General features: G+C 46.1%; 1 protein-coding gene across 2 annotated transcripts in view; it reads left to right on the forward strand.

Annotated features, from left to right (window-relative positions):
* Positions 1 to 22,825, forward strand: part of LOC119972795 (transient receptor potential cation channel subfamily A member 1-like) — a 181,522-nt gene that overhangs the window by 145,339 nt on the left and 13,358 nt on the right. For both annotated transcript variants that reach the window (XM_038810203.1, XM_038810204.1), the window contains exons 16-18: positions 836 to 1,040; positions 5,595 to 5,802; positions 10,875 to 10,993. In XM_038810203.1, the coding sequence (XP_038666131.1) occupies positions 836 to 1,040; positions 5,595 to 5,802; positions 10,875 to 10,993 (532 nt within the window). The remainder of the gene's footprint in view (positions 1 to 835; positions 1,041 to 5,594; positions 5,803 to 10,874; positions 10,994 to 22,825) is intronic.

Raw genomic sequence — 22,825 nt, forward strand, 5'->3', positions numbered from 1 at the left:
CTATCCCTCTGTGCTCATGCACATTTAACCAACCAAGACCCCTTAATTCAGGTGAAAAAGCTCCATGGAATTCCACCTTGAGCCAGAGCTACCAAATGTGCGACCACTCACACCATGGCCACCACTGGAAGTCCTATAAAATTAAAACTTAACCACAACAGCAACAGTTTGTATTGATATAGTGGCTATAAAATGTCTTAAGGCACTTCATAAGTGAATTATTAAACAAAATTTTACTCTGTGCAACGTCAGGAGATATGAGGGCAGATGACTAAAACCTTGGACAACTAAGTGGGTTTTAAGAAGAATCTCAAAGTTAGAAAGAGATGTAGAGAGGCAGAGGGGTTTAAATAGGAAATGCCAATGCTTTGGGCCGAGGTGACTGAATGCATGTATGGCAATGGTGGAGTAATTAAAATTGGCCATCTGGAAGAGATCTGAATTGGAAGAGTACACATATCTCCATGGGTTACAGGGCTGGAGGACCTTATAGAGAGAGGGAGGGGTGAGGTCATGGAGAAATATTGAAATGAGAGAGAGGTTTTTAAAATCAAGACCTTGCTTAACTTGAAACGAATCCAACAATTGGTGAACCAGAGATCATTGTAGGCCAGTGAGCACATTGGTGACAGATAAATGGTTTTGGTGTGAGTTAGAATATAGTCAGCAGAGTTTAACCATTAATTGCATTTTCAAACTAAATTTTAGTTTGTAACTAAAATAGCCATTGCCTTATTAACTGTTTTCTTTGCATTACATTCTGAGATTTTAGTACAGTTTGTACTTTTGTTATTAAAAATACTAGTTTAATTATCTTTCTTTGATTACTTTGAAGGTCACCCTCATCTACCTGAATTCAATAACATCGGAAGCTGTCTATTCACTGTGTTTCGTATTAGTGTTATTGATGGTTACAATTATGAAGCAATGCATGAAAAAGATACAGTTATGACTTATATACTTGTAGGATCATTAATTGCTTTAGAAGCAATTCTAGCTATGAATCTTCTTATAGCCATGTTAACGCATGCATTAAACAGGTAATTTATATTAACCGTGCAACTCATTTGCAGTAGAGTGTATAATGATGATTTCTTATGTGTTTCCTCATTATATACTATTAACTCCCCATTCTCACTCTCTGGAGAGCCAACACTTACTTTACTTACTCGTTTCCTGTTTAAATACCTGTATAAATTCTTACTATCTGTATTTATATTCCTAGCTTCCTATACTCCTATATTCCTACATTCCCGTATCAGCCTCCCCGAACAGGCGCCGTTTTGTGGCGACTAGGGGCTTTTCACAGTAACTTCATTTGAAGCCTACTTGTGACAATAAGCGATTTTCATTTTCATTTCAGCTACCTTCCTCTCATACTCTAATTTCTTCCTCCTGATTAATCTTTTAGTCATTCTTTACTGTTCTTTATATTCTGACCAATCATCTGGCATGCCACTCATCTTTGCACAGTTACATGTTTTTTCTTAAATTTGATACTTTCCTTAACTTCTTTAGTAACCACAGATGGTGTCTCTTCTCTTTCGAATTTTTCTTTGCAACAGGAATACACTTATTCTGAGTTTTCCGAAATATCCGCTTAAATGTCTGCCATTGCTCCTCTATTGATCTATACTCTAGTCTAGTATCTCAGTTCACTTCATCCAGCGCAACTTTCTTAACCACATATTGCTTCTATTTATGTTTAAAATATTAACCATACACCCGCTCTTCTCTCTTTCAAACAGAATGTAAAATTCAATGATATTGTGATCTCTGCTACCTAGGGGTGACTTTACTCCGAGATCATTAATTAATCCTGACACATTACACAATGCTAAGTCTAATATAGCCTGCTCTCTGGTTGGTGTCAGACTAATAAATTATCTCAGAAGCATTCAAAGAACTCTTCATCTAGGCTACAACTGCCAATCTGATTTTTCCAGTTTATATGTAGATTGAACTCATCCATGATCACTGGCGTTCCTTTATCACAAGCACCCAATATTTATTCTTGCATACTTTGTCCTATATTGTGGTTAGGGGACTATAGACCACTCCTGCTAGTGATTTATTTCCCCTGCTATCCCTCATCTCCACCCAAATTAATCCCACATCCTGATCTCCTGAACCAAGGCGATTTCTAACTATTGCACCAATGCTATCCTTTATTAACAGTGCAACCCCTCCATCTTTATCTAATTTCTTATTCTTCTTGAAAGTCATTTATGTGTCAATATTCAGGACCCTGTCCTTCCCTCCCGCAACCAGGTCTCTGTAATGGCTATCAGATCATATTTATTTACTTTCGTCTGTGCTACCAATTTGTTTACTTTGTTATGAATGCTACATTCATTTAGACATAAAGCCTTTAGTTTTGTCTTTAACAATAAATCATCAAATTCTGAAAACATAAAAGAGTAGCAAACCTTGGAGGGTAGCCCATAGATTCCCGAAGATAGCAGGTTGGGTGACAAGGTGTTCAAGGCATAAGAGATCTTTTACTTTATTGGCCAAGGCCTAGAGTATGTAAGAGTAGGGAGACTACGCTGGAACTGGAAATAACACTAATTAATGTGCAGCTAGAGTACTGCCTGTAGTTCTAATCATATTACAGGGATGATGTGATGATACTAACAATGTGCCAGGAATGGAGAATTTTAGTGAAGAGCAAACATTGGATAAGCTGGAACGGTTTTGTTGGAACAGAGGAGGCTATAATTGCAAAAAATTATAAGGGGCTTGCATACAGTGGTAGAGTGGATAGGAAGGACATTTTATATTAACAGAGAGGTAAATTACCTGGGCATAGGTTTAATAATTGGTGGAAGGATTAGCAGGGAGTTCAGAAGCGCTTTCTTTTCATTTAAAGGATGGTGGGGGTCTGGATCTCAGTGCCGAAAAGTGTGGTTGAGGCAAAAACTGTCACTCAATTTAAAAACACTTGGATATGTACTTGAGGTGCTGTAACCTACTGGGCCGTGGACCAAGAGTGGTAGTTGGGATTTAACTGGATAGGTTTTTACCAGCCAGCATGGACACACCCCGGCTGGGATTCTTCAAAACGGCGGTTAAGTGTTGACGCCGGTGTAAACACCGGAGTGTTTCACGCCGGCGTCAACAGGCCTCTTGGCCCAGCGATTCTGTGGCCCGCAGGGGGTTAACACTCTGCCGGCCCCACGCGACATGGCGGACCTACACAGCGGGCCAGCGCGGAAGGTAGCCCCCCCCCCCCCAGATTGTCCACGCCCGTCGATCGATGGCCCCCGTGGAGGCCCCCCCTGGAGACTGATCCCCCACGCCTCTCACCAGGACGGCCACCGCCGCTGATTGTCCAGTCGCCAGAGGTTTGCGTCCCGGTGTTGGGCTCGATCGTGGGTCTGACGCCCCATTCCCCGCGCCGAGCGCAATTTCAAGGCGGAGACTCGGAGAAGCACGGCTTCCAAATGGCTTTCTCCATTTCTCAGTTTCTATGCTTCAATTCCTCAGATGAGGAATGCGGCTCATATGAGAATATCAATGGGATGGCATACAGAGGAGTGCTGAATGGAATTGCACACGAACATGCTGGGCTTTTGTCACCTTTTTTGTCACCAACATGGTGGTGTCCAACTGCAACTTGCCAAAAAGTATGTTGTAAGGCTAGTCCTCTCTGCAGCCTCTGTTCCATCACCCAGCTGCATCAAAGGCATTGGCACTACTGTGCCGATATCTGTTTAAGTCTTTGTGTGCCCAGGCCACCTAATTCTCTGCCACTCCTGTGAGAATGAGACAAGACTCTCAGTCAAATTCAGCAGCTCACAAAAACATCTCAAAAGTACATTCAGACATATTGGGCGAGATTTAACGGTCTTGTCGTGGCCGACTTGATGTAGGGACAAGGCCATTGAATCTCGTGAGAGGCCTCTCACATTATCTCACAATAAGAAGTCTTACAACACCAGGTTAAAGTCCAACAGGTTTGTTTCAAACACGAGCTTTCGGAGCACGGCTCAACAAACCTGTTGGACTTTAACCTGGTGTTGTAAGACTTCTTACTGTGCTCACCCCAGTCCAACGCCGGCATCTCCACATCATTATCTCACAAGATATTGCACTCTGGATCTCAACCTCAGCATATTTACAAGAGCCATTAGGCGGGATTCTCCCGGCACCCTGGACCTAATGGCTGCGCCGGGGAGACTTCGCCAGGGCGCTGTTTAGTACTGGTTTCCACAGACTTGGACCAGTCATAATGGCCCCTGGAGGGAGGGGTATCACAGGCCTTTGGACATCCCTGGGTGGTCAAGGACAAGGTAGGGTGGCACCGTGACACTCTTTATGGCACTCAGGCACCAGGGTGATTAGGTGGCGCCGACAGGCTGGCAGAGGCACTGACAAAAAGCCATCGCCAGGGATTGGGCCTGGGGCGGCCTTACCAGGTGGAAGGGGGCTGAGTGGGTGTTTCCGGTGGCCTCCCCGAGGTTGATGGGTTGAGGGGGGTCAAAAAAGGAGGAGAGGGCTGAAAGGCAAGGGAAAAGATCGGGGCAGCCAGAATAAACGGCGCTCTGATCTGCAAGGAGCCTTTCCTGCTGGGCTCACCAGCAAGGAATGACTCTAAGTGCGACCTAGGTGGAGAGGAACTCCCAAGGCCAAAAAAATGGCAAAGTGCTATTGAATAGCAGAGTGCTGCAGCCATCTGGAAACACCCCACTAAACCTGCCCAAAATTGGACATAGATTTTTTTCTGGTTAAATTGCGCTCATTGCAATATAAAGTACAAAAAAATTACCAATTTTGATATCTGGCCTTTTAAATACATCCACTAGGGGGTCAATCTTACTGTTTGATCATTTTCTTTTCAACAATGGGTGTTGGCAAGGCATGATTTGTCCAAATTTGGATTCTGGCTCATCAATCAGTTGGGCTGCGTGCCATCAGGCTACTGTTAATTCAACATGGCTGGGCCGCACAGGGCATGTGTCCATATCTTTAGAGAACGCCGCTTGGACCTCACAAGTAGCCAGTTGTGTATCCTGCACCACCATCCTAGATGCAAAATTGATATGAATGTGTATGAATTTTAAATGAAAACTGATTGAATGAGTGTTTCACTTTGAACAGCTTTTTCCTCAGTGGTGTCCTTGTTTGTCACATCTATGAAATAAGATAAACAATTCATGAAGCTGATGTCACCATGCACTGAGAAATAGATTGGCTTGGTACTCGATCCTGGAAGTATAATCTTATTATTGGACAGTTTACTGCGTATGTTATGATTAGAGCAATTAGTCGAGATTGCTTTGAGATAAATTTTCATCTTAAACACTTTGGGTGACAATCTGACAGATTGGATCACCCCACTTTACAACTTGCCGTGATTTATATTGTCTTGAAGTCATGTCGAGAAGGAACTAGCTTATTTCAATGTGTCATAAAGATCTTTAACTCATCTGTTTAATGAATCTCTTTATAGAGATTACCTTACTGGGATTGAAAATAATTTGAAAAATATCTCAAAAACATTGTTCAATTAATTCAAGGTGCGGTTTATAGCAATAGAATTTCATCCTTCAATAATTTACTGCAATGCTTTGATTTTATTTTTTATGCAGTGATAAAAGTTACTTGCAGGAGCAACTGTACATGCAAAGGGCACAAATCCTGTTGTCCTTGGAGAAATACCCATATTTTTCTACAAAGAATAATGAAGTGCACAATTATATCTATGCTATTGCTGATCCAATTGTAGCACCTTATTTCAAGGAGGAGAACATAACTGAGGAAGAGCACTATTTAAACACTGTTGTATTAGAAATAAAAGTAAGTGGTACAATTAATTTCTAACAAATTATACTATCACATTTATCTTATTTACTCCCTGCATTTTACTTCATAATAGTTGATGCATCCCATAACTGAAAAATATAATTAAGAACAAATCCAGCCTACCTTATCAAACCCAGCCTACCAAATCCAGCATTCTTATCTTATCCCATAATCTATTTTCTTTCTAAAACCAAATGTACTTGTCTGCTGAAGCTGCCTGTGACTTCTGCTCCAGTGGGCCTTCTCATGCAGTTTATTCCCTAATTCAGGTTTTTTTTTGGGCGGGGGGCGCGGTGGTTAGCATTGCTGCATCATGGCGCTGAGGAGCCGGGTTTAATCCCGGCCCTGGATCACTGTCCATGTGGAGTTTGCACATTCTCCCCTTGTCTCATCTCCACAACCAAATTTCAATGTGGACTGAGCCCACCAGGATGCCTGGGCAGTGGGATTCGCCACCGTCGCCGAGATGCCCCAGGTCCAGGGGGTGATCGACAGGATGCATATCACCCTACGAGCACCTGAAGGTGACAGGCCATTCCACTCGATCAAATGCATCTCATATGTGACCATCAGCTGTACATCATGCACATCAGCACCTGATACCCAGGCAATGTGCACGACACCTTCATCCTGGCACACTCGCCAATACCCGGCCTTTTCGAGGTCCACCCACGGCTGGGGGGCTGGCTCATGGACAACAGGAGTTACCCGCTGCGGTCGTGGCTGATAATGCTTATCTGGAGACCATAGACCAAAGTCGAGACCCGCTACAACAACACCCATGCCGCAACCAGGGGTGTGAGTGAACGGTGCTTCGGCATCCTAAATATGTGGTTCAGGTGCCTGGACCTTCTGGGGGAGCCCTCCAGTATGATGCTGAGAGGGTCGTCCACATCGTGACGGCATACTGCGTCCTCCATTGTACAGCAGATCGACGACGTGCTGGAGGAGGATGATGAACACCTGTCCTTGTCTGACGAGGAGGATCCAGGGAAGGGCAAGTAAGGGCAGGTCAGGGGGTCTGAGCAGGCACGGAGGCCGCTCAAAGTGTGCACCAGGGCCAACGAGACACTCCAGGTTCCCCGTCTGGGAGTGGGCAAGGGGCACAGACATCGCATTGTACCTCCACACACCCCACCCCCTCCGGCCGCAACCTCCTCCATGATACATCGCTGCCGCACTACGAGGTGTGGCCTTGGATTGACAGTAACAGCAGGTCTGGTCCATGGAATAGAGGATGATGACAACCTGCTCCGCGATGAGCCCTGGTGCTCCACATCGTTTAACGCCGTCTGACTCCTGCCCATGGTAACACTTTCCACTGTACACCTGGGAGATCCCTGCATGCGAGCTGGCCATTACATCACACAGTCCTATCAAATCCCTGGGGTGGCGGAAGTGGGGATGGTGAGGGGGTGGAGGGGTGGCACCGGAGCAGTGAGAACTGGATGAGCTGCAGTCTCTGAGCCAAGCCCACACACAGTATCCGCCCATTCCCCTCCTCCTTTCCACCTGCTCCACCTCAGCGGCCAGCTCAGACCAGCCGACCCTCACACTCTTCTGACACAGCACCGAGGCAGGTTGTGAAAATTGTGCACAGGTGTTCAATATGAAAACATATATACATACACTTGCCCTAGCCCCATCACTTAATTGTGCCATGCACCCTTGCCAACTTAACTGGTGTCTACTTTTCTGGCCTTACGGGCTCTAATCCAATGTCTAGTTGGAACCCCAGGTGGTACATTAGGAGTGGCAGTGGCCTGCTGTGATTCACGCCCTGTGACCTGGATCCCCTTTGGCGGGTGTCTTCTGGGGCACCCGGGCCTGGATGAGCCCGGCTGCTGTTCGGTGTCCCAGGTGGCGTTATGCCACCCTGTTCTGCCGTTGCCCACCAAATGTGGCAGGGACAGTGGAGGGGGGGGGGGGGGGGGGGTAGTCTGAGGTTCATAAGTTCATAAGCTATATGAGCAAAATTAGATAATTCAGCCCATCGGGTCTGCTTCGCTATTCTATCATGGCTGATATGTTCCTCATCTGCTACTTACAATTTTACAGGCCAAGAGCTGGATTGCAAAATCAGCCAGAGCATCTTCTCCCTGGAATATATGACCTAGGAGCGGGAGTAGCGAATTCCTCAAATTCACAACCCTTTGGGAGAAGTAGTTTTTCCTCAAATCTGTTTTAAATTTGCTACCTCTTATTCTATGACCTCTCATTTTAGAATGCCCCACAAGAGGAAGCATCAGCTCCACATCTACTTCATCAATACCTATTAGCATCTTGTGTACCTCAATGAGATCTCCCCTCATTCTTCTAAACTCTAGATAGTATAGACCGAAACTGCTCAATCTCTCCTCATACGACAAACCCCTCACCTCTGGAATCCATCTCGTGAACCTCCTCTGAACTGCCTCCAATGCCACTACATCTTTCCTCAAATAAGGGGGCCAAAACTGAGCACAATATTCCTGGTGCGATCTTACCAATGCCTTGTATAGTTGCAACAACACTTCCTTGCCTTTATACTCAATTCCTTTTGCTATATATGCCAGCATTATTATTTACTGCACCTGCATGCTCGTTTTATGTGACTCCTGCACGCGGACACCCAGATCCCTCTGCATCGGAGCACCTCGAAGTCTCTCCTCATTTAGATGATAGGTTGCCTTTCCATTTTTTTGACCAAAATGCATGACCTCACACTTATTCACATTAAACTCCATCTGCCATATGTTGGCCCACTCTCCTAATCTATCTATATCCATTTGCAAGGTTCTTATTTCCTCATTGCAATTTACTGTCCCACCTATTTTTGTGTCATCTACGAATTTGGCTACAGAACCTTCTATCCGCTTATGCATGTCGTTAATAGAGATTGTAAATAGTTGGGGCCCAAGGACCGAACCCTGTGGCACCCCACTAGTTATATCTTGGCATCCAGAAAAAGACCCAATTATCCCAACTCTCTGTCTCCGGTCCATCAGCCACTCTTTTTTTCCAAGCAAATAAGTTACCCCTAATACCATGTGATCTCACCTTGTGAATTAACCTTCTGTGCGACACCTTATCAAACGCCTTTCGGAAGTCCAGATATACTACATCAACAGGATCCCCATTATCCACTTCGCTTGTTACATCTTCGAAGAAAATTAGTCAATCATGATTTGCCCTTCATAAAACCATGCTGACTCTGATGAATAGCACTTTGGCTTTCCAAATGACCTGACATCACGTCCTTCATAATTGATTCTAACAATTTTCCAACAACAGATGTTAAACTAACAGGTCTGTAATTTCACACACTCCCACATTCTGCCTCTCTCCCTTTTTGAATAAGGGCGTTACGTTAGCATTTTTCCAATCCATTGGAACCTTTCCCATGTTCCTGCGGGAGTCACCGGCATGAGCCCCATCACCGCCTTTAGGTCCTCCTTCAGCTGCTGTAGAAGTTCACGAATCCTGCCCCGCCGTCAACACTTGTCTCAGGAATGGAGAATTCCGCCAAAGATTCCTGAGGAAACAGACCCGGGTTGAAACCAGATTAAAAAGAATACACACCCATTTGAGCTCAGATCCCAGTTGTGCTGTGCAGAGACTGAAGAAGAAGGAGAATGGATCCAGGAGCTAAGAATAGGCAAATACAGAATTCTGCAGCATTTTCCATGCCTCCAGGTCCATTGTGAGCAGAGTTGAAGAGGATCTGCAGATTTGTACCATTTTTGTGAAGACCCATGGAACTCTAGTTAATTGGATGTTGCTATCAGTTTGGGATTAGGATAAATCCTCAAAGAAAAGGAGCTGGTATTATTCAGAGAAATGTCAGTGCTTTGAAGGAAATCATGGCTCTATCCAGCGCCATATATGTGAGTGGACTGCTGGTAAATCCATGAGATCTATCTTTGTTAAATCTGCTATTTTAAGTGTGATATATAGTTTATATTGACTACAATTTACCTATTAACTCATGTTAAATATAAGGTGATTTTGGTTTGATTGTTAAAGTAAAAGTTATAAAAAATGAAATCTTGTCCATTTTTTTACTAGACCATTCAGCAAATTTTGTTTTGTAATTTGTTCATCTCCACGGTGATTGCAGCAGCCATAATTACCCCACGGATTTTCTAGGCAACTGTATAAATATTTCTAATTTTCAATTCTGTTAATTTAGAACTTGTGGGGAAGAGCTAATATAATGCCACGCCTATAAACTAAAGGATAACATCGAAGAATTTGTGTTTCTCATAAGCAGCGTGGCAATGCATGATCAAATTCCCAATTGATCTCAATGCTACAGAGTATCAAGTGCTCAGTATAACGGGCAGCTGATTCAATATTGCCTCTTTTATGCCATGGCATAACACAAATTTACACCCCAAAATTTTGGCAAATTACCTTACATAAATATAAATCTACAAGATGGTCAAAGACTATTGTCCTGACATCAAACATATCTTTAAGGAACTTCATCCTTCTGATTTCTCACAAGCAAATTGGATTACCTCCTACTTGTATGTGAATGGAGAATAGTAGGTAGTTTTTTTCATGCAGCCAAAGTAAATTATTGAGTATTAAATTAGGGGCACGATTCAGTGGACTTGAGTTGGTAGGCTGGCAGGTGCCTGGGTGCCAGAGGGAGAGCCAGGGTGTCACCCTGCCCTGTCTCCAACCATCCAGAAGTCTCCAACCACCTGGGAGACCCTTTCAGGTGCCATTATGCCTGGTTCATATTTGCGTGGATCAATATTAATTGGTGCCCTGGTGAGGTCTCGGACGTCGGGTGAATTCAGCGAACATATATTTAAACGAGCCAAATGGCTCATTTACATATGCTGATCTGCACCACGCCCAGTGAGGACGAGATCCAGGTCGCAACGTCTCGCGAAATGTTTTGAGTGTTGCAAATCTCGTCAGAGGCCTCTCATGAAACTCAACAGCCTCGTCCTGATACTAAGTCGGGCACGACGAGACCGCTGAATCCTGCCCTAGACCTTCGTACAAAACATGGAAATTTGCGTGTTTCTTGTGAACCACAGTGATATATTTTATTATGCTTTCTATTGCAGTCAGATTTAGAGAAACTCATACAAAAAATTGAAATGGATGAACACAATATCTTCCTGCACCAATTGATAAAAATGTATGGAACGGAGGAAATAATAGGAAATATGTCAACAAGACTTAGGTAATATACAGTACAGGAATAGTTTGCTGATTGTTGGCTCCCAATGTGCAGGCATGTCTGATGAGAGCACTCATGTGGAGGTCAGGACTAAAATGTGTGCTACGGTCCCAGCTGAAGTTTCTACTGGACAGTCAGGTCCCAGAGTGCAACATGGTTCGACAGATCCTAACTTTTATTTTTTGTTTTTTTAATATTTATTTTTATTAGAGTTTTCCCATTTTTACAAAGAACGCAACAAACCCTCAAAACTGGTACGCTTCTGCGTACATGAATGCAGAAAAAGGCAGGAGACAACCAACCATCACGTGCAGTGAGTTCAAGACAGTGCTACAAAACGTTTGGAAACCTTGTAGGAACAAGTCAGACATTAAGGAACCTATAAATTTGAGATAAGGGTTCCATGTTTTTTGGAAGGCATCCAATTTAGAATGGAGTATGCAAGTTAGGAACTCCATTGACATTTATTCCATGATAATTTTATTGCCAATTCTGAATTGAATGATATTTATCGCTAATCCAGGAGCAAAGGATCTTCTTCCATGTCGCTAAGTTAGAATATTGAACAGCCTTTTTTCATCAGTGTCAATAATTCTCCTTTCTGGGAGCCCTAGAACTAGGAACTAAGGATCAAATTCGAAGGCCGTACCAAATATTTTCTCAAACTCTAAGTAAACCAGATCAATAGGATTTAATTTTGACACAGGACCAAACACAGTGAATGTAGTCTCCCGCGACTAACTTGCACTTTTGGGACAGCAAGGATATAGATGGGTCAAACCTGTGTCTCAAGCTTGGTTTGATATGCAGATGGTGTAATATTTTGAATGGAGTCTCCATCGTTCTATTATAGACTGAAATTTTATTGACATTTTCCCACATAGTTCCCCAGGTCCCCTCATCAATGTAGACTGTGAAATCTTTTTCTCAAGCCCGCAGTGTCTCCACTATACTCACACGCATTCTAGAACATAAAGTGTCATAAAACCTGCTGATTAATTGCTTAGGTTCCATAGAGATCAGAATTTTTTTCAACTGAGGAGACAGATGAGTCAAGATGCACGGTTGTCTTATCGTCTCTGATTTGTAAATATTTGTAAAAGGAGTATCTCGGGATATCAAATTGTTGGCAAAACTACTCAAATGATAACAAGGAAGCAGCATTAAACATGTCGCCCAGCCTACATATACCTCTATCCCTCCAGATATTGAATCCATGGTCCATAAGACCTGGTGATAAATTGGGTTGCCCTAAATGGGAGAGAATGTGGACGTTAATTTAGATCTCCCTTCCAGTTGATGGACCATTCTCGATGCTCTTAGAATGTTGATAATTATAGAATTTTCACACTTGACAAACCTATCCTTGAAATTCGTGTGAAACAACAGGGACTGTAAGGAGTATTATAGACTGGGCTGATTCAGTGTCGAGCCAAATGGAGGACGAGGTTCTCTCTGACCTATTCACTTATGAATTTGAGATGAGAGGCTAATTGATACACTTTAATATTCGGCAGCCCTAACCCACTTTGAGGTTCATTTTTGTTCCATATCAATGAACTGAGCATCCCATTGATTTCCTTCAGGACCCTAACAGACAATACGATTGGCAATAAAGATTGGCTAAAAAGGCAAATTGAATGTTAGCATTTATTGCAAATGGATTGGAGCATAAAAGTAAGAGACATGTTGCTGTAATTGTATAGTGTGTTGGTGAGACCACATCTGGGTATTGTGTCCAGTTTTGGTCTCCTTATTTGAGGAAGAATGTGGTGGCATTGGAGGCAGTTCAGGGGAGGTTCACTAGATTGATTCGGGAATGAAAGGGTTGACGTATGAGGAGAGATTAAACAGTTTGGGCTTATACTCGCTGGAGTTTAGAAGGATGAGAGGGAATCTGATCGAGGTGTATAAAATACTAGATAAGAATGATAAAGTAAACGTAGATCAAATTTTCCCCCTTGTGGGGAAATCTAGAACGAAAGGTCATGGATATAGGTTGAGAGGCGGTAGATTTAGAACTGAGGTGAGGAGGAACTACGTTTAGTAGAGGGTGGTGTATTTGTGGAACTTGTTGCCCCATAGTGTGGTAGAATCTGAGTCATTAAATGGTTTCAAGAAATATATAGATTTATTTATTATTTTTAAAATGGGCCAAAGTGATAGAGGCAAAAGGTGGGGAGGTGGATTTGAGACCAGGGAGAGATCAGCCATGATCTGATTGAATGGCAGAGCAGGCTCTAGGGGCTGAATTGCCTACTTCTGCTCCTAATTCCTATGTTCCTATAGATCTGTAAAGGATAGGCAACATAATAATATTAATAACCTTTTATTGCCACAAGTATGAAGTTCCTGAGAAAAGCATCTAGTCGCCACATTCTCGCGCATGTTTGGGTAAGCTGGTGTGGGAATTGAACCCGCGCTGCTGGCCTTATACTGCATCACAAACCAGCTGTCTAGCCCACTGAGCTAAACCAACAAATTCATCTTAATCACTGTTATCCTGTCCAGCCATGACATCGGCAAGGAACACTAATGGTTCCACTTAATAGATGCAAGTAATGTGGAGGGAGCTTGCCCCATACAAATGTCTAAAGGAGGGAGTAACTTCAATACCCAAATAAATAAACCCTGAAGGGGACACCTAACTTGGAAATTGACAAAGGGGAGAGGTCTCCCACTAAGCCTTCCCAATGTCACAACCTTAGACTTTGTAAATTTGACTTTATAACCCAGGAAAAGGCTAAATCTACCCACCAGATCAACAGAATCATAGAATTTAAAGTGCAGAAAGAGACTATTCGGCCCATCACATCTGCACCAGCCCTTGGAAAGAGTACCCATTTAAGCCCACGCCTCCACCCTATCTCCGGAACCCAGTAATCCCACCAAAGCTTTTCTTGGACACTAAGAGCAATTTATCATGGCCAATCCACCTAACCTGCACATCGTTGGACTGTGGGAGGAAACCTGAGCACCTGGAGGAAACCCAGGCAGACACGGGGAGAACGTGCAGACTCCACACAGACAATGACCCAAGCCGGAATCACACCTGGAGCTGTGAAGCAACAGTGCTAACCACTGTGCTACCGTGCTGCCCTCATAATATTAGCAGGGATGGAAACCTCTGGCTTAGATACAAATAGCAACATGTCATCTGCATATAGCGCAATCTTTACGATGCTTCCCACCATCATGTAACCCAGAACACTAGGGATCCAGTCTAATTGCATCCGCTAGGTGCTCAATAGTTATTGCGAATAATAATGGGAATCATGGGCAACCCCTGCCTAGTCCCTCGCTAATGATAAAAATTCTTAGAACTAGAACCACTCATAACCAGCCAGAGGTCTTTTATAAAGCACTTGTTTCCACCTAGCACATTAACTCCCAACACATAAACATATAAAATAAATAATTCAATTTCACCCGGCCAAAAGCATCTAAGGAGATTACCACCTCATCTAACGCCCGTTTTCTTTCCTTCAAGGCAAGAGCCACTTCCCCTCTAGAAATGGGAGCATTCAGAACCAATCTTTGGTCCCCTCCTCCCTCCATGGCTCTTTCCCCACTTCACTTCCATTAACTGGCCTACTTGCGAGCTGGATTCCCTCACCCGAGGCAAATAGCCCACTTCCTCTGTACCAGACTACCCTTCCACCGGCACCTTTTTATTGACTAATACTGTGACACTCTGATTGCTAGATGAGAACAAGATAAAAAATACCTTCCCACCTAATCCCTCCTCGACTTTTAAGTGCTTCTTGTCATCTAAATGAGTTTCTTGCGACAACGCTATGTCAACGTTCTCTTTTTTAAAGAAAGACAAGGAGTTGGATTTTCTGGAGACTAAGTGCAGCCGCCAGAGTAGAATTGCAGGAGCTGCATGCTCCCGCTCGAAGTGCCAGCCAGGAGAAATTCAGGTCACGTAAATGGGCCAGCATGCTGCCCAGGTGCTGCCCAAATGATTCCCAGCACTGCTGGTGCTTGATTCGCTGGGGTCGGGAATTGCATTAATAGCCTGACAAGCTTGAGCAGCATTTAAGCGCTCCACTCACCACAGACTGCCATCCAGCCAAGAAGCTGGCTGCGCGAAGACCTACTCCAAGGTCCCGGCAGTCGAAGATCAACACAACGTTGGACGCCATCGAGGAGAGGAGGGACGGGAATGGGACTATTTGGCGCCGCCCTTTTGGCGCCGATCATTTGGCGCCGACCTTTTGGCGCTCATCGGTTTTGGCGCTCGCCTTTTGGGCGCTCATCTGTTTGGCGCCAATTCAGACTACTTCAGCAATTAATGATAACAATCTACAGCCTTGGTGCTACATAAGCCTGTTCTCTTTTCACATTTGAAAGCTGGAAATACAGTTTTGCTTTTAATTTCTCTTAGACCCCATACCAGAAATGGCTGAAAAAATTCTAAGCAAGAGAGACAAACCAAAATTAACACACGATGGATATTTATACGTATTTGATAAATGTAGCAAAAGCGACCCATTGTTAATGTTTTGGAAATGCGAATTAAAAAACGAGTGTAAAGGTCGCATTCACACTAAAAACAATGAAGTAGTGAAGGAAGTGAACGGACATTCTCATGGTGCTTCAGCAGTGGGTGTGGAAATTGCTACCATCAAAACAAGTTTGAAGCGTAAAGCTGAAGAAACTCTTGAAGTGCCGTCAACAATTATAAACGGATGTCTTGAAAATAGTTCTCAAGCTGCACAAGCATCACTTCCAAACTCAGAGGCTATGAAAAAAATCGTAAGAAGAAAACAAAATCTAATAAAGTCTGCTCCTCCAAACCCTGCAAATTCAAGAGAGTTGTTGATCCCTGACGAGTACAAATGCTATGTGACGAGCAATGGTCAAAGTGAGAACTTTTTAATTGGCGATGGTGGTCAAGAAGATGAGAGAATTTTAGTTTTTGGGAGACAGAGCTGGGTAGTTTTTTTACGTGATTCAGAAGTGTGGTATGGAGATGGGACATTTAAGATGTCTCCTCCGTTATTTTACCAGGTTTATGTCATTATGGCAAGAAGGCATGGTGGGGTTTTCCCTGTGTTGTATGCTCTATTACCGAATAAGCGTCGAGTAACATACGTTAGAATGTTCCGGATGATTAATGATTAATGCTCCAAATCAAAAACTTCTGAAATACATTAAGGCCGATGAGCGTATCTTAAACATCGCACAACAGTTTGATTCACGGGCACCACTTGAATATTTACGTGGTTTATCCCACAGCTATGAACTGCATTAAACTTTTATACTCATTTTACTTAATATTTGGTGTTAGAAATAAATGTCATGTTTTATCCATTATTATTATTATTATTAGAACATAGAACATAGAACACTACAGCGCAGTACGGGCCCTTCGGCCCTCGATGTTGCGCCGACCTGTGAAACCATCTGAAGCCTATCTGACCTACACTATTCCATTTATAGAACATAGAACACTACAGCGCAGTACGGGCCCTTCGGCCCTCGATGTTGCGCCGACCTGTGAAACCATCTGAAGCCTATCTGACCTACACTATTCCATTTATAGAACATAGAACACTACAGCGCAGTACGAGCCCTTCGGCCCTCGATGTTGCGCCGACCTGTGAAACCATCTGAAGCCTATCTGACCTACACTATTCCATTTATAGAACATAGAACACTACAGCTATTATTATTAACTATGAAATGCATTAAACTTTTATACTCACTTTACTTGTTATTTGGTGTTAGAAATAAATGTCATGTTTTTATCTATTATTATTATTAACCTATCATTACATTCCTGGCAATATATTCAATACACAACAAAGGCGCCAAAACAGCTGGGCGCCAAAATAATGAGCGCCAAATCAATTTAGCGCCAAAATAGCGGTGTCAAATGATCGGTGCCAAAAGGGCGGCGCCAAAACATACCCGACCCAGGAGGGACACCCTCTTCCCCAGGGTAGGGCGGAGACTCAAGCCCTCCATTCTCAACAATGCCTGGAATGAGGTGGCACAAGCTGTCAGTGCCACCAGCATCACGAGGAGGAACAGCACACAATACCGAAAGCAGATCAACAACCTCCTTATGGCAGCTCAGCTGAAAAACCACATCTGTGCCCCTACCATCATTAACTTCCCTCGCTCCTCACATCAGCCCCCAATTCCCTAGAGGTTAACAACAGCCCACCTGTTGCAACGACAATAATCTCTCCCTCAATGTCAAGAAAACATTGTCATCGACTTCAGGAAGCATAGTGGAGAACATGCCCCTGTCTACATCAATGGGAATGAAGTAGAAAGGGTCGAGAGCTTCAAGATTTTAGGTGTCCAGATCACCAACAACCTGTCCTGGTCCCCCCATGCCGACACTATAGTTAAGAAATCCCACCAACAACTCTACTTTCTCAGAAGACTAAGGAAATTTGGCATGTCAGCTACGACTCTCACCAATCTTTGCAGATGCACCATAGAAAGCATTCTTTCTGGTTGTATCACAGCTTGGTATGGATCCTGCTCTGCCCAAGACAGCAGGAAACTACAAAGGGTTGTGAATGTAGTCCAATCCATCACTCAAACCAGTGTCCCATCCATTGACTCTGTCTACAATTTCCACTGCCTCAGAAAGACAGCCAACATAATTAAGGACCCCACGCACCCCGGACATACTCTCTTCCACCTTCTTTCGTCAGGAAAAAGATACAAAAGTTTGAGGTCACGTACCAACCGATTCAAGAACAGCTTCTTCCCTGCTGCCATCAGACTTTTGATATTTCATTTGGTCTATCCCTGGCAGCACCGTCTTCCCCACCACAAAGAAGTCAATTCTGGTGTATACATTGTGCACTGGGGAGAAGAAGGAGAACCCCTTCTCCCCTGGGTGGGCGAACCTTCAGGGGTCTACCGCTCCCATCTGTTCCACAAAGTGACCGAGTTCCCTTGCCATGCTTGGAGTATCCTCGTTTTGGAGCTTGATCTGTCAGTCGTTGGATCCTGTACACAGTTGAAGTCCCCCCCCCACCATGATTAGTCGTTGCGTCGCTGTGTCGGGGATTTCTGCAATGGTCTTTTTGTTGAAGCTCGTGTCGTCCCAGTTGGGCGCGTACATGCTAACTACTGGTGCCCCATCCAGGGCCCCACTGACCATGACGTATCGTCCCCCTGGGTCCGTAACCGTCTTCGTCGCCCTAAACATCGTCTTCTTCCTGATCAGTATTGCCACCCCCCTGGCCTTTCGTCCCATAGCAGGAATGGTAAGACTGCCCCACCCAGCTTTCTTACCCACAGTCGGTCCTGCTCTCTCAGGTGTGTCTCTTGGAGGAAGATTATGTCGGCTTTCATATTTCTTAGGTGGGTGAGGACTCTGGATCTTTTCACTGGGCCTTTGGGTCCCCTTACCTTCCAGGTGACTATCCTAGTGGGGGGCTTCTGCCCCCTCGCTCCTGTGGGATTAACCATACTTACGTGGTGGACGTGCCCCTGCCCTCCGGGGTTTCCCTTTGTTAGGCAGCCGTCCAGGATGGCCGCTGTCACTGCTCTCCCCAGTCGGGGCCCTGCGCTCCGGGGTTTCCCTTTGCCCAGGGTGCACCTGAAATGGCCGCCCACTGTGCGTCCGCCACGCGGGTGTCCCCTGCACTCTGGGGTCTCCCTTACTGTACTGGGTGGATGCTTGCAGCGATTCCTTGTTCCGAGCTTTTGGTTGTGCCATTTTGTAGCTCTATTGCTATTCTCTTTCTAGCCCCCCACCCCCTCGGTCCCTCCCTTGTCCCTCCCTTTCCCATAAACCTCTCTTTTGTCCCTCTTTCCCCTGCTCCTATCCCCGTTTGCTCTCCCGTCTCTGTTGAGTGGTTCCCCCATCCCATCCCCCCCGGCCTGGTGCCGTCCCCCCTGTTGGGGGCGCGCTCGGCCCTGCTTTGTTGCATGTCTCCGGCGCTAGCTTTCCTGCTAGTACGGTGGCCCCTCTCTCGGGGATTACTGTCTCGCTTCCCCCTCGCCCGACCTCTACGGTTTCCTGGCCACTCTTCCCCCGTCCTACCCTGCACTCCTCTCGCTTGCTCTCCCTTCTCCACTACTCTCGTTCCCTCACACTGGGGTCTGGTCTCCCACCTGAAACGGTCCATCAGGTAGTTGTTTGCTTTTTGTTTGGGTGCACTTGCCGTGGCGGGGATGACGACAGGGGGGGGGGGCCTGGCGTTGCCTCACCCCTCCACCATCCCCTGATGCGTGCTGTTTCTACCCTTGCTGTCGGCTTTCCAGCCGGTGCTCCTCGACAAATTTGTTTGCTTCGTCGGGGGCTGTGAAGAAGTACTCTCTTTCTTGGTATGTGACTCAGAGTTTCGCTGGGTACAGCATACCAAAACATACGTCGTTCTTGTGAAGAGCTGCTTTCGCTCTATTGAATTTGGCCCACCTCCTGGCTAGGTCTGCCCCAATGTCCTCGTAGACTCTAATGAAGTGTCCTTCCCATTTGCAGGTTCTGTTTTGCCTGGTCCAGCGCAGGATTATTTCCCTGTCTTGGTACCGGTGCAGTTTAGCTATAACTGCCCTCGGGTGGTCCCCTGCCTTGGGCTTCGGGCGCAGCGACCGGTGTGCTCTCCATTTCTGGTGGGTTGGGGAAAGTTTGCCTCCCGACTAAGTTACCCAGCATCTCAGCCACATATGCCGTGGGGTTTCTACCCTCGATCTCCTCTGGAAGACCCATTATCCTCACATTTTGCCTGCTTGAGCGGTTTTCCTGATCATCCACTCTGCCCTTCAAGCTCTCCTGTGTTGTGCCCAGTCTCGCCACCTCCTTCTCCAGGGCCGTGATCCGGTCGCTCTTGTCAGTCGCGGCTTTTTCCAGCTCCTTAATGGTCACCTCTTGGGCTTCCAGTTTCTCCTCTTGGGCTTCCAGTCTCTCCTCTGCTCTGGCCAGGGCGAGTTGCACCTCCGCCAGGGCCTTGGTCATTGCTGCCTGCACCGCGGCCTCCATGTCTGCCCTAGCCTCTGCCTTGTTTTCCTGCTGATGTTCCCTCAGTGCCTCAGCAAAGGCTGCCTTCCAGTTCCAGTTGCCCCCTGGCCCAAGGGGGCAAAGCTCCTGTCTGCCCAGTTCTTTTTGTTGCGGCGAACCTTCCATTCCGCCACTGCGTTTGCCGGTTAGCTCGTCTGAGTGGGCTCGCCCATGGCCCCTTCTGCTTCTGATGCCCTTTCTCCCTCTGCTTTGGCTACCTTCTGGCATTTTTTTCCTTTTTTTTTCTCCCCCCTTTCCCAGCCTGACATAGTCATACTCACAGAATCATACCTTACAGACAATGTCTCAGACACCGCTACCATCATGCCTGGGTATGTCCTGTCTCACCGGTAGGTCAGGCCCAGCAGAAGTGGGGGCACAGTGATATACAGTGGGGAGGGAGTTGCACTGGGAATCTCCAGCATTGACTCTGGACCCCATGAAGTCTCGCAGCTTCAGGATAAACATAGGCAAGGAAACCTCCTGCTGATTACCATGTACTGTCCACAATCAGCTGATGAATCAGTACTCTTTCATGCTGAACACCACTTGGAGGAAACATTGAGAATGGCAAGAGCGCTCTGGGTGAGGGAGTTCAATGACCATCACCAAGAGTGGCTCGATAGTATCACCACAGACCGAACTGGACACGTCTTAAAGGACATAACTGCTAGACTGGAACTGCAGCAGGTGGTGAGATAACCTACAAGGGGAAAAACATACTAGACCGCATCCTCACCAACCTGCCTGCTGCATGACCGATCAGTAGAACTGACCACCAGACAGTCCTTGTGGAGTCCCGCCTTCACATTGGGGATACCCTCCATTGTGTTGTGTAGCACTGCCGAGCAACTCAACACTGGGCATCCATGAGCCACTGTGGCCATCAGCAGCAGCAGCAGAATTGTACTCAAGCACAATCTGCAACCTCATGGCCACATATTCTCCACTTTACCATTACCACCAAACCAGGGTACTTCCATTCGACTCTGGTGAAGGCCTTTTCAGCGTCCAGGGAGACAATCACCTCAAGTGTTCTCTCCCCGGATGGGATCATGATAACATTCAGCAGGCGTCTGATGTTCTCTGTTAGCTGTCTACCCTTGACAAAGCCCGTCTGGTCTTCGGCTACCACCTCTGGTAAGCAATCCTCCAGCCTTTTGGCTAAAATCTTGGCCAATATTTTCACGTCTGCGTTCAGCAGCGAGATGGGTCTGTAGGAACCGCATTCTGTTGAGCCTTTGTCTTTTTAGGTATCAGTGAGATTGAGGCTTGTGCTAGCGTGGGCGGCAGGGAGGCCCTTGCCAGCGAATCTGTGAACATCTCCCACAGGTGCAGGGCCAGTGCTGTCGCAAATCTTTTGTAGATGTCCACCTGGAGGTTCCCCTTCAAATCCCTCACCACCCGGACTTGGAAATATATTGCCGTTCCTTCATTGTCACTGGGTCAAATCCTGGAACTCCCTCCCTAACAGCACTGTGGGTGTACCTACTCCTCAGGGGCAGCAGAGGTTCATGAAGGCAGCTCACCACCACTTTCTGAAGGGCAACTAGGGATAGGCAATAAATGCTGGCCTAACCAGCGATGCCCACAACACCGTAAATGAATTTTAAAAAAATATGTCGTCCATGACTGTATAGATGCACCTGCGTGTGGACGCTTGCGATATTCCACACAGGCCCCTGTTCGTTCCCTGGAATGAGCCAGTGGCATAAACGTTTAGGGCAACTGTCATCTTGGTGGCCACCAGGAACAGGTGTGCTCCTCCATTCCCCGTGATGGCAGGTTTGCCACCATCTAGCACAGGTGATGCATGGTCTCCCTGGTGAGCTGAAGTCGATGGCAGCACATGTGGTCCGAGGGACAGGCGCCGATGGTATACACGTAGTCTGATGCAGCGCCTCTGCTGCACCTCTCCTTGGCCTGTAGGACGGCATGCACTTGAGACTCACTGGCTGGCCCCTGCTCTTCTGGGGTAGGCTCTTCTTGTGCAGGATCCTATCAGGGCTGGATCTGGAGCTCTCGCCACCATGGATACTTGATAGCAGTAGCGGCCAGTTAGATAGCGAGCATCGCAGGTTGTAGTCTGAAATCCAAGTCTCTGCGGAGGAAGGGGAGAGAGGCAGAGGATGCCAGCAAGGTGAGGATTTCCTTGACCATCTGGCACAGCAGTGGGGTGACATGCCAGATGAGGAGGAGGAGGAGGCGGACCAGGAGGTGTTGGTGGACAACAAAGATGAGCCAGAGGATGGAGGACAACCTGAGAGGGCCCAACACGTCAGGAGGATCAGGGAGGCCCTCATTGTCTCCAGACTCTCCGAGGAGCACTCAACACCCCCACCCATTTCCCACCCCCAACCCTCCCCCTTTTCCCCCCCATTTCTCCCTCCCTTCAACATTCCTCCTCCCCCATCACATTCCCCCTCCCTGACTACCCTGTTCCCTCCAAGGGTCTATGTAACATTAATCCAGGGTGATGGGCCTGTGTTTGCACAGTCAGCGGGTCACTATACAAGGCAGGAGAGTGATGATCACTCATTCTGATGAATACTCTGGTGCTTCTCAGGATCTGATAAAGTCTGACTCATCTTTCTGCTGACAACACGCTCACACCAATCCTCAGAACAGAGTCGTCATCGGGGAGCTTTTAATTGACCACTGTACGGGGGGGTGGGGGGAAGGAACAGGGGTTGGGGGGCGTGTAGGCAGGCCCACTGTGATGATTAACATGACAGATAGTGAATATTCTAATATGACCGATTTCCACTCTCCCTAGTTACAGATAGTGAAACCGCCAGTGTTCTTGATCTTCCGTGGTCTAATGCAACATCTCGATGTGTCCACAGGATGCATATCAC

The sequence above is a fragment of the Scyliorhinus canicula genome, chromosome 10 (assembly GCF_902713615.1).
Source record: "Scyliorhinus canicula chromosome 10, sScyCan1.1, whole genome shotgun sequence".
Lineage (NCBI taxonomy): Eukaryota > Metazoa > Chordata > Chondrichthyes > Carcharhiniformes > Scyliorhinidae > Scyliorhinus > Scyliorhinus canicula.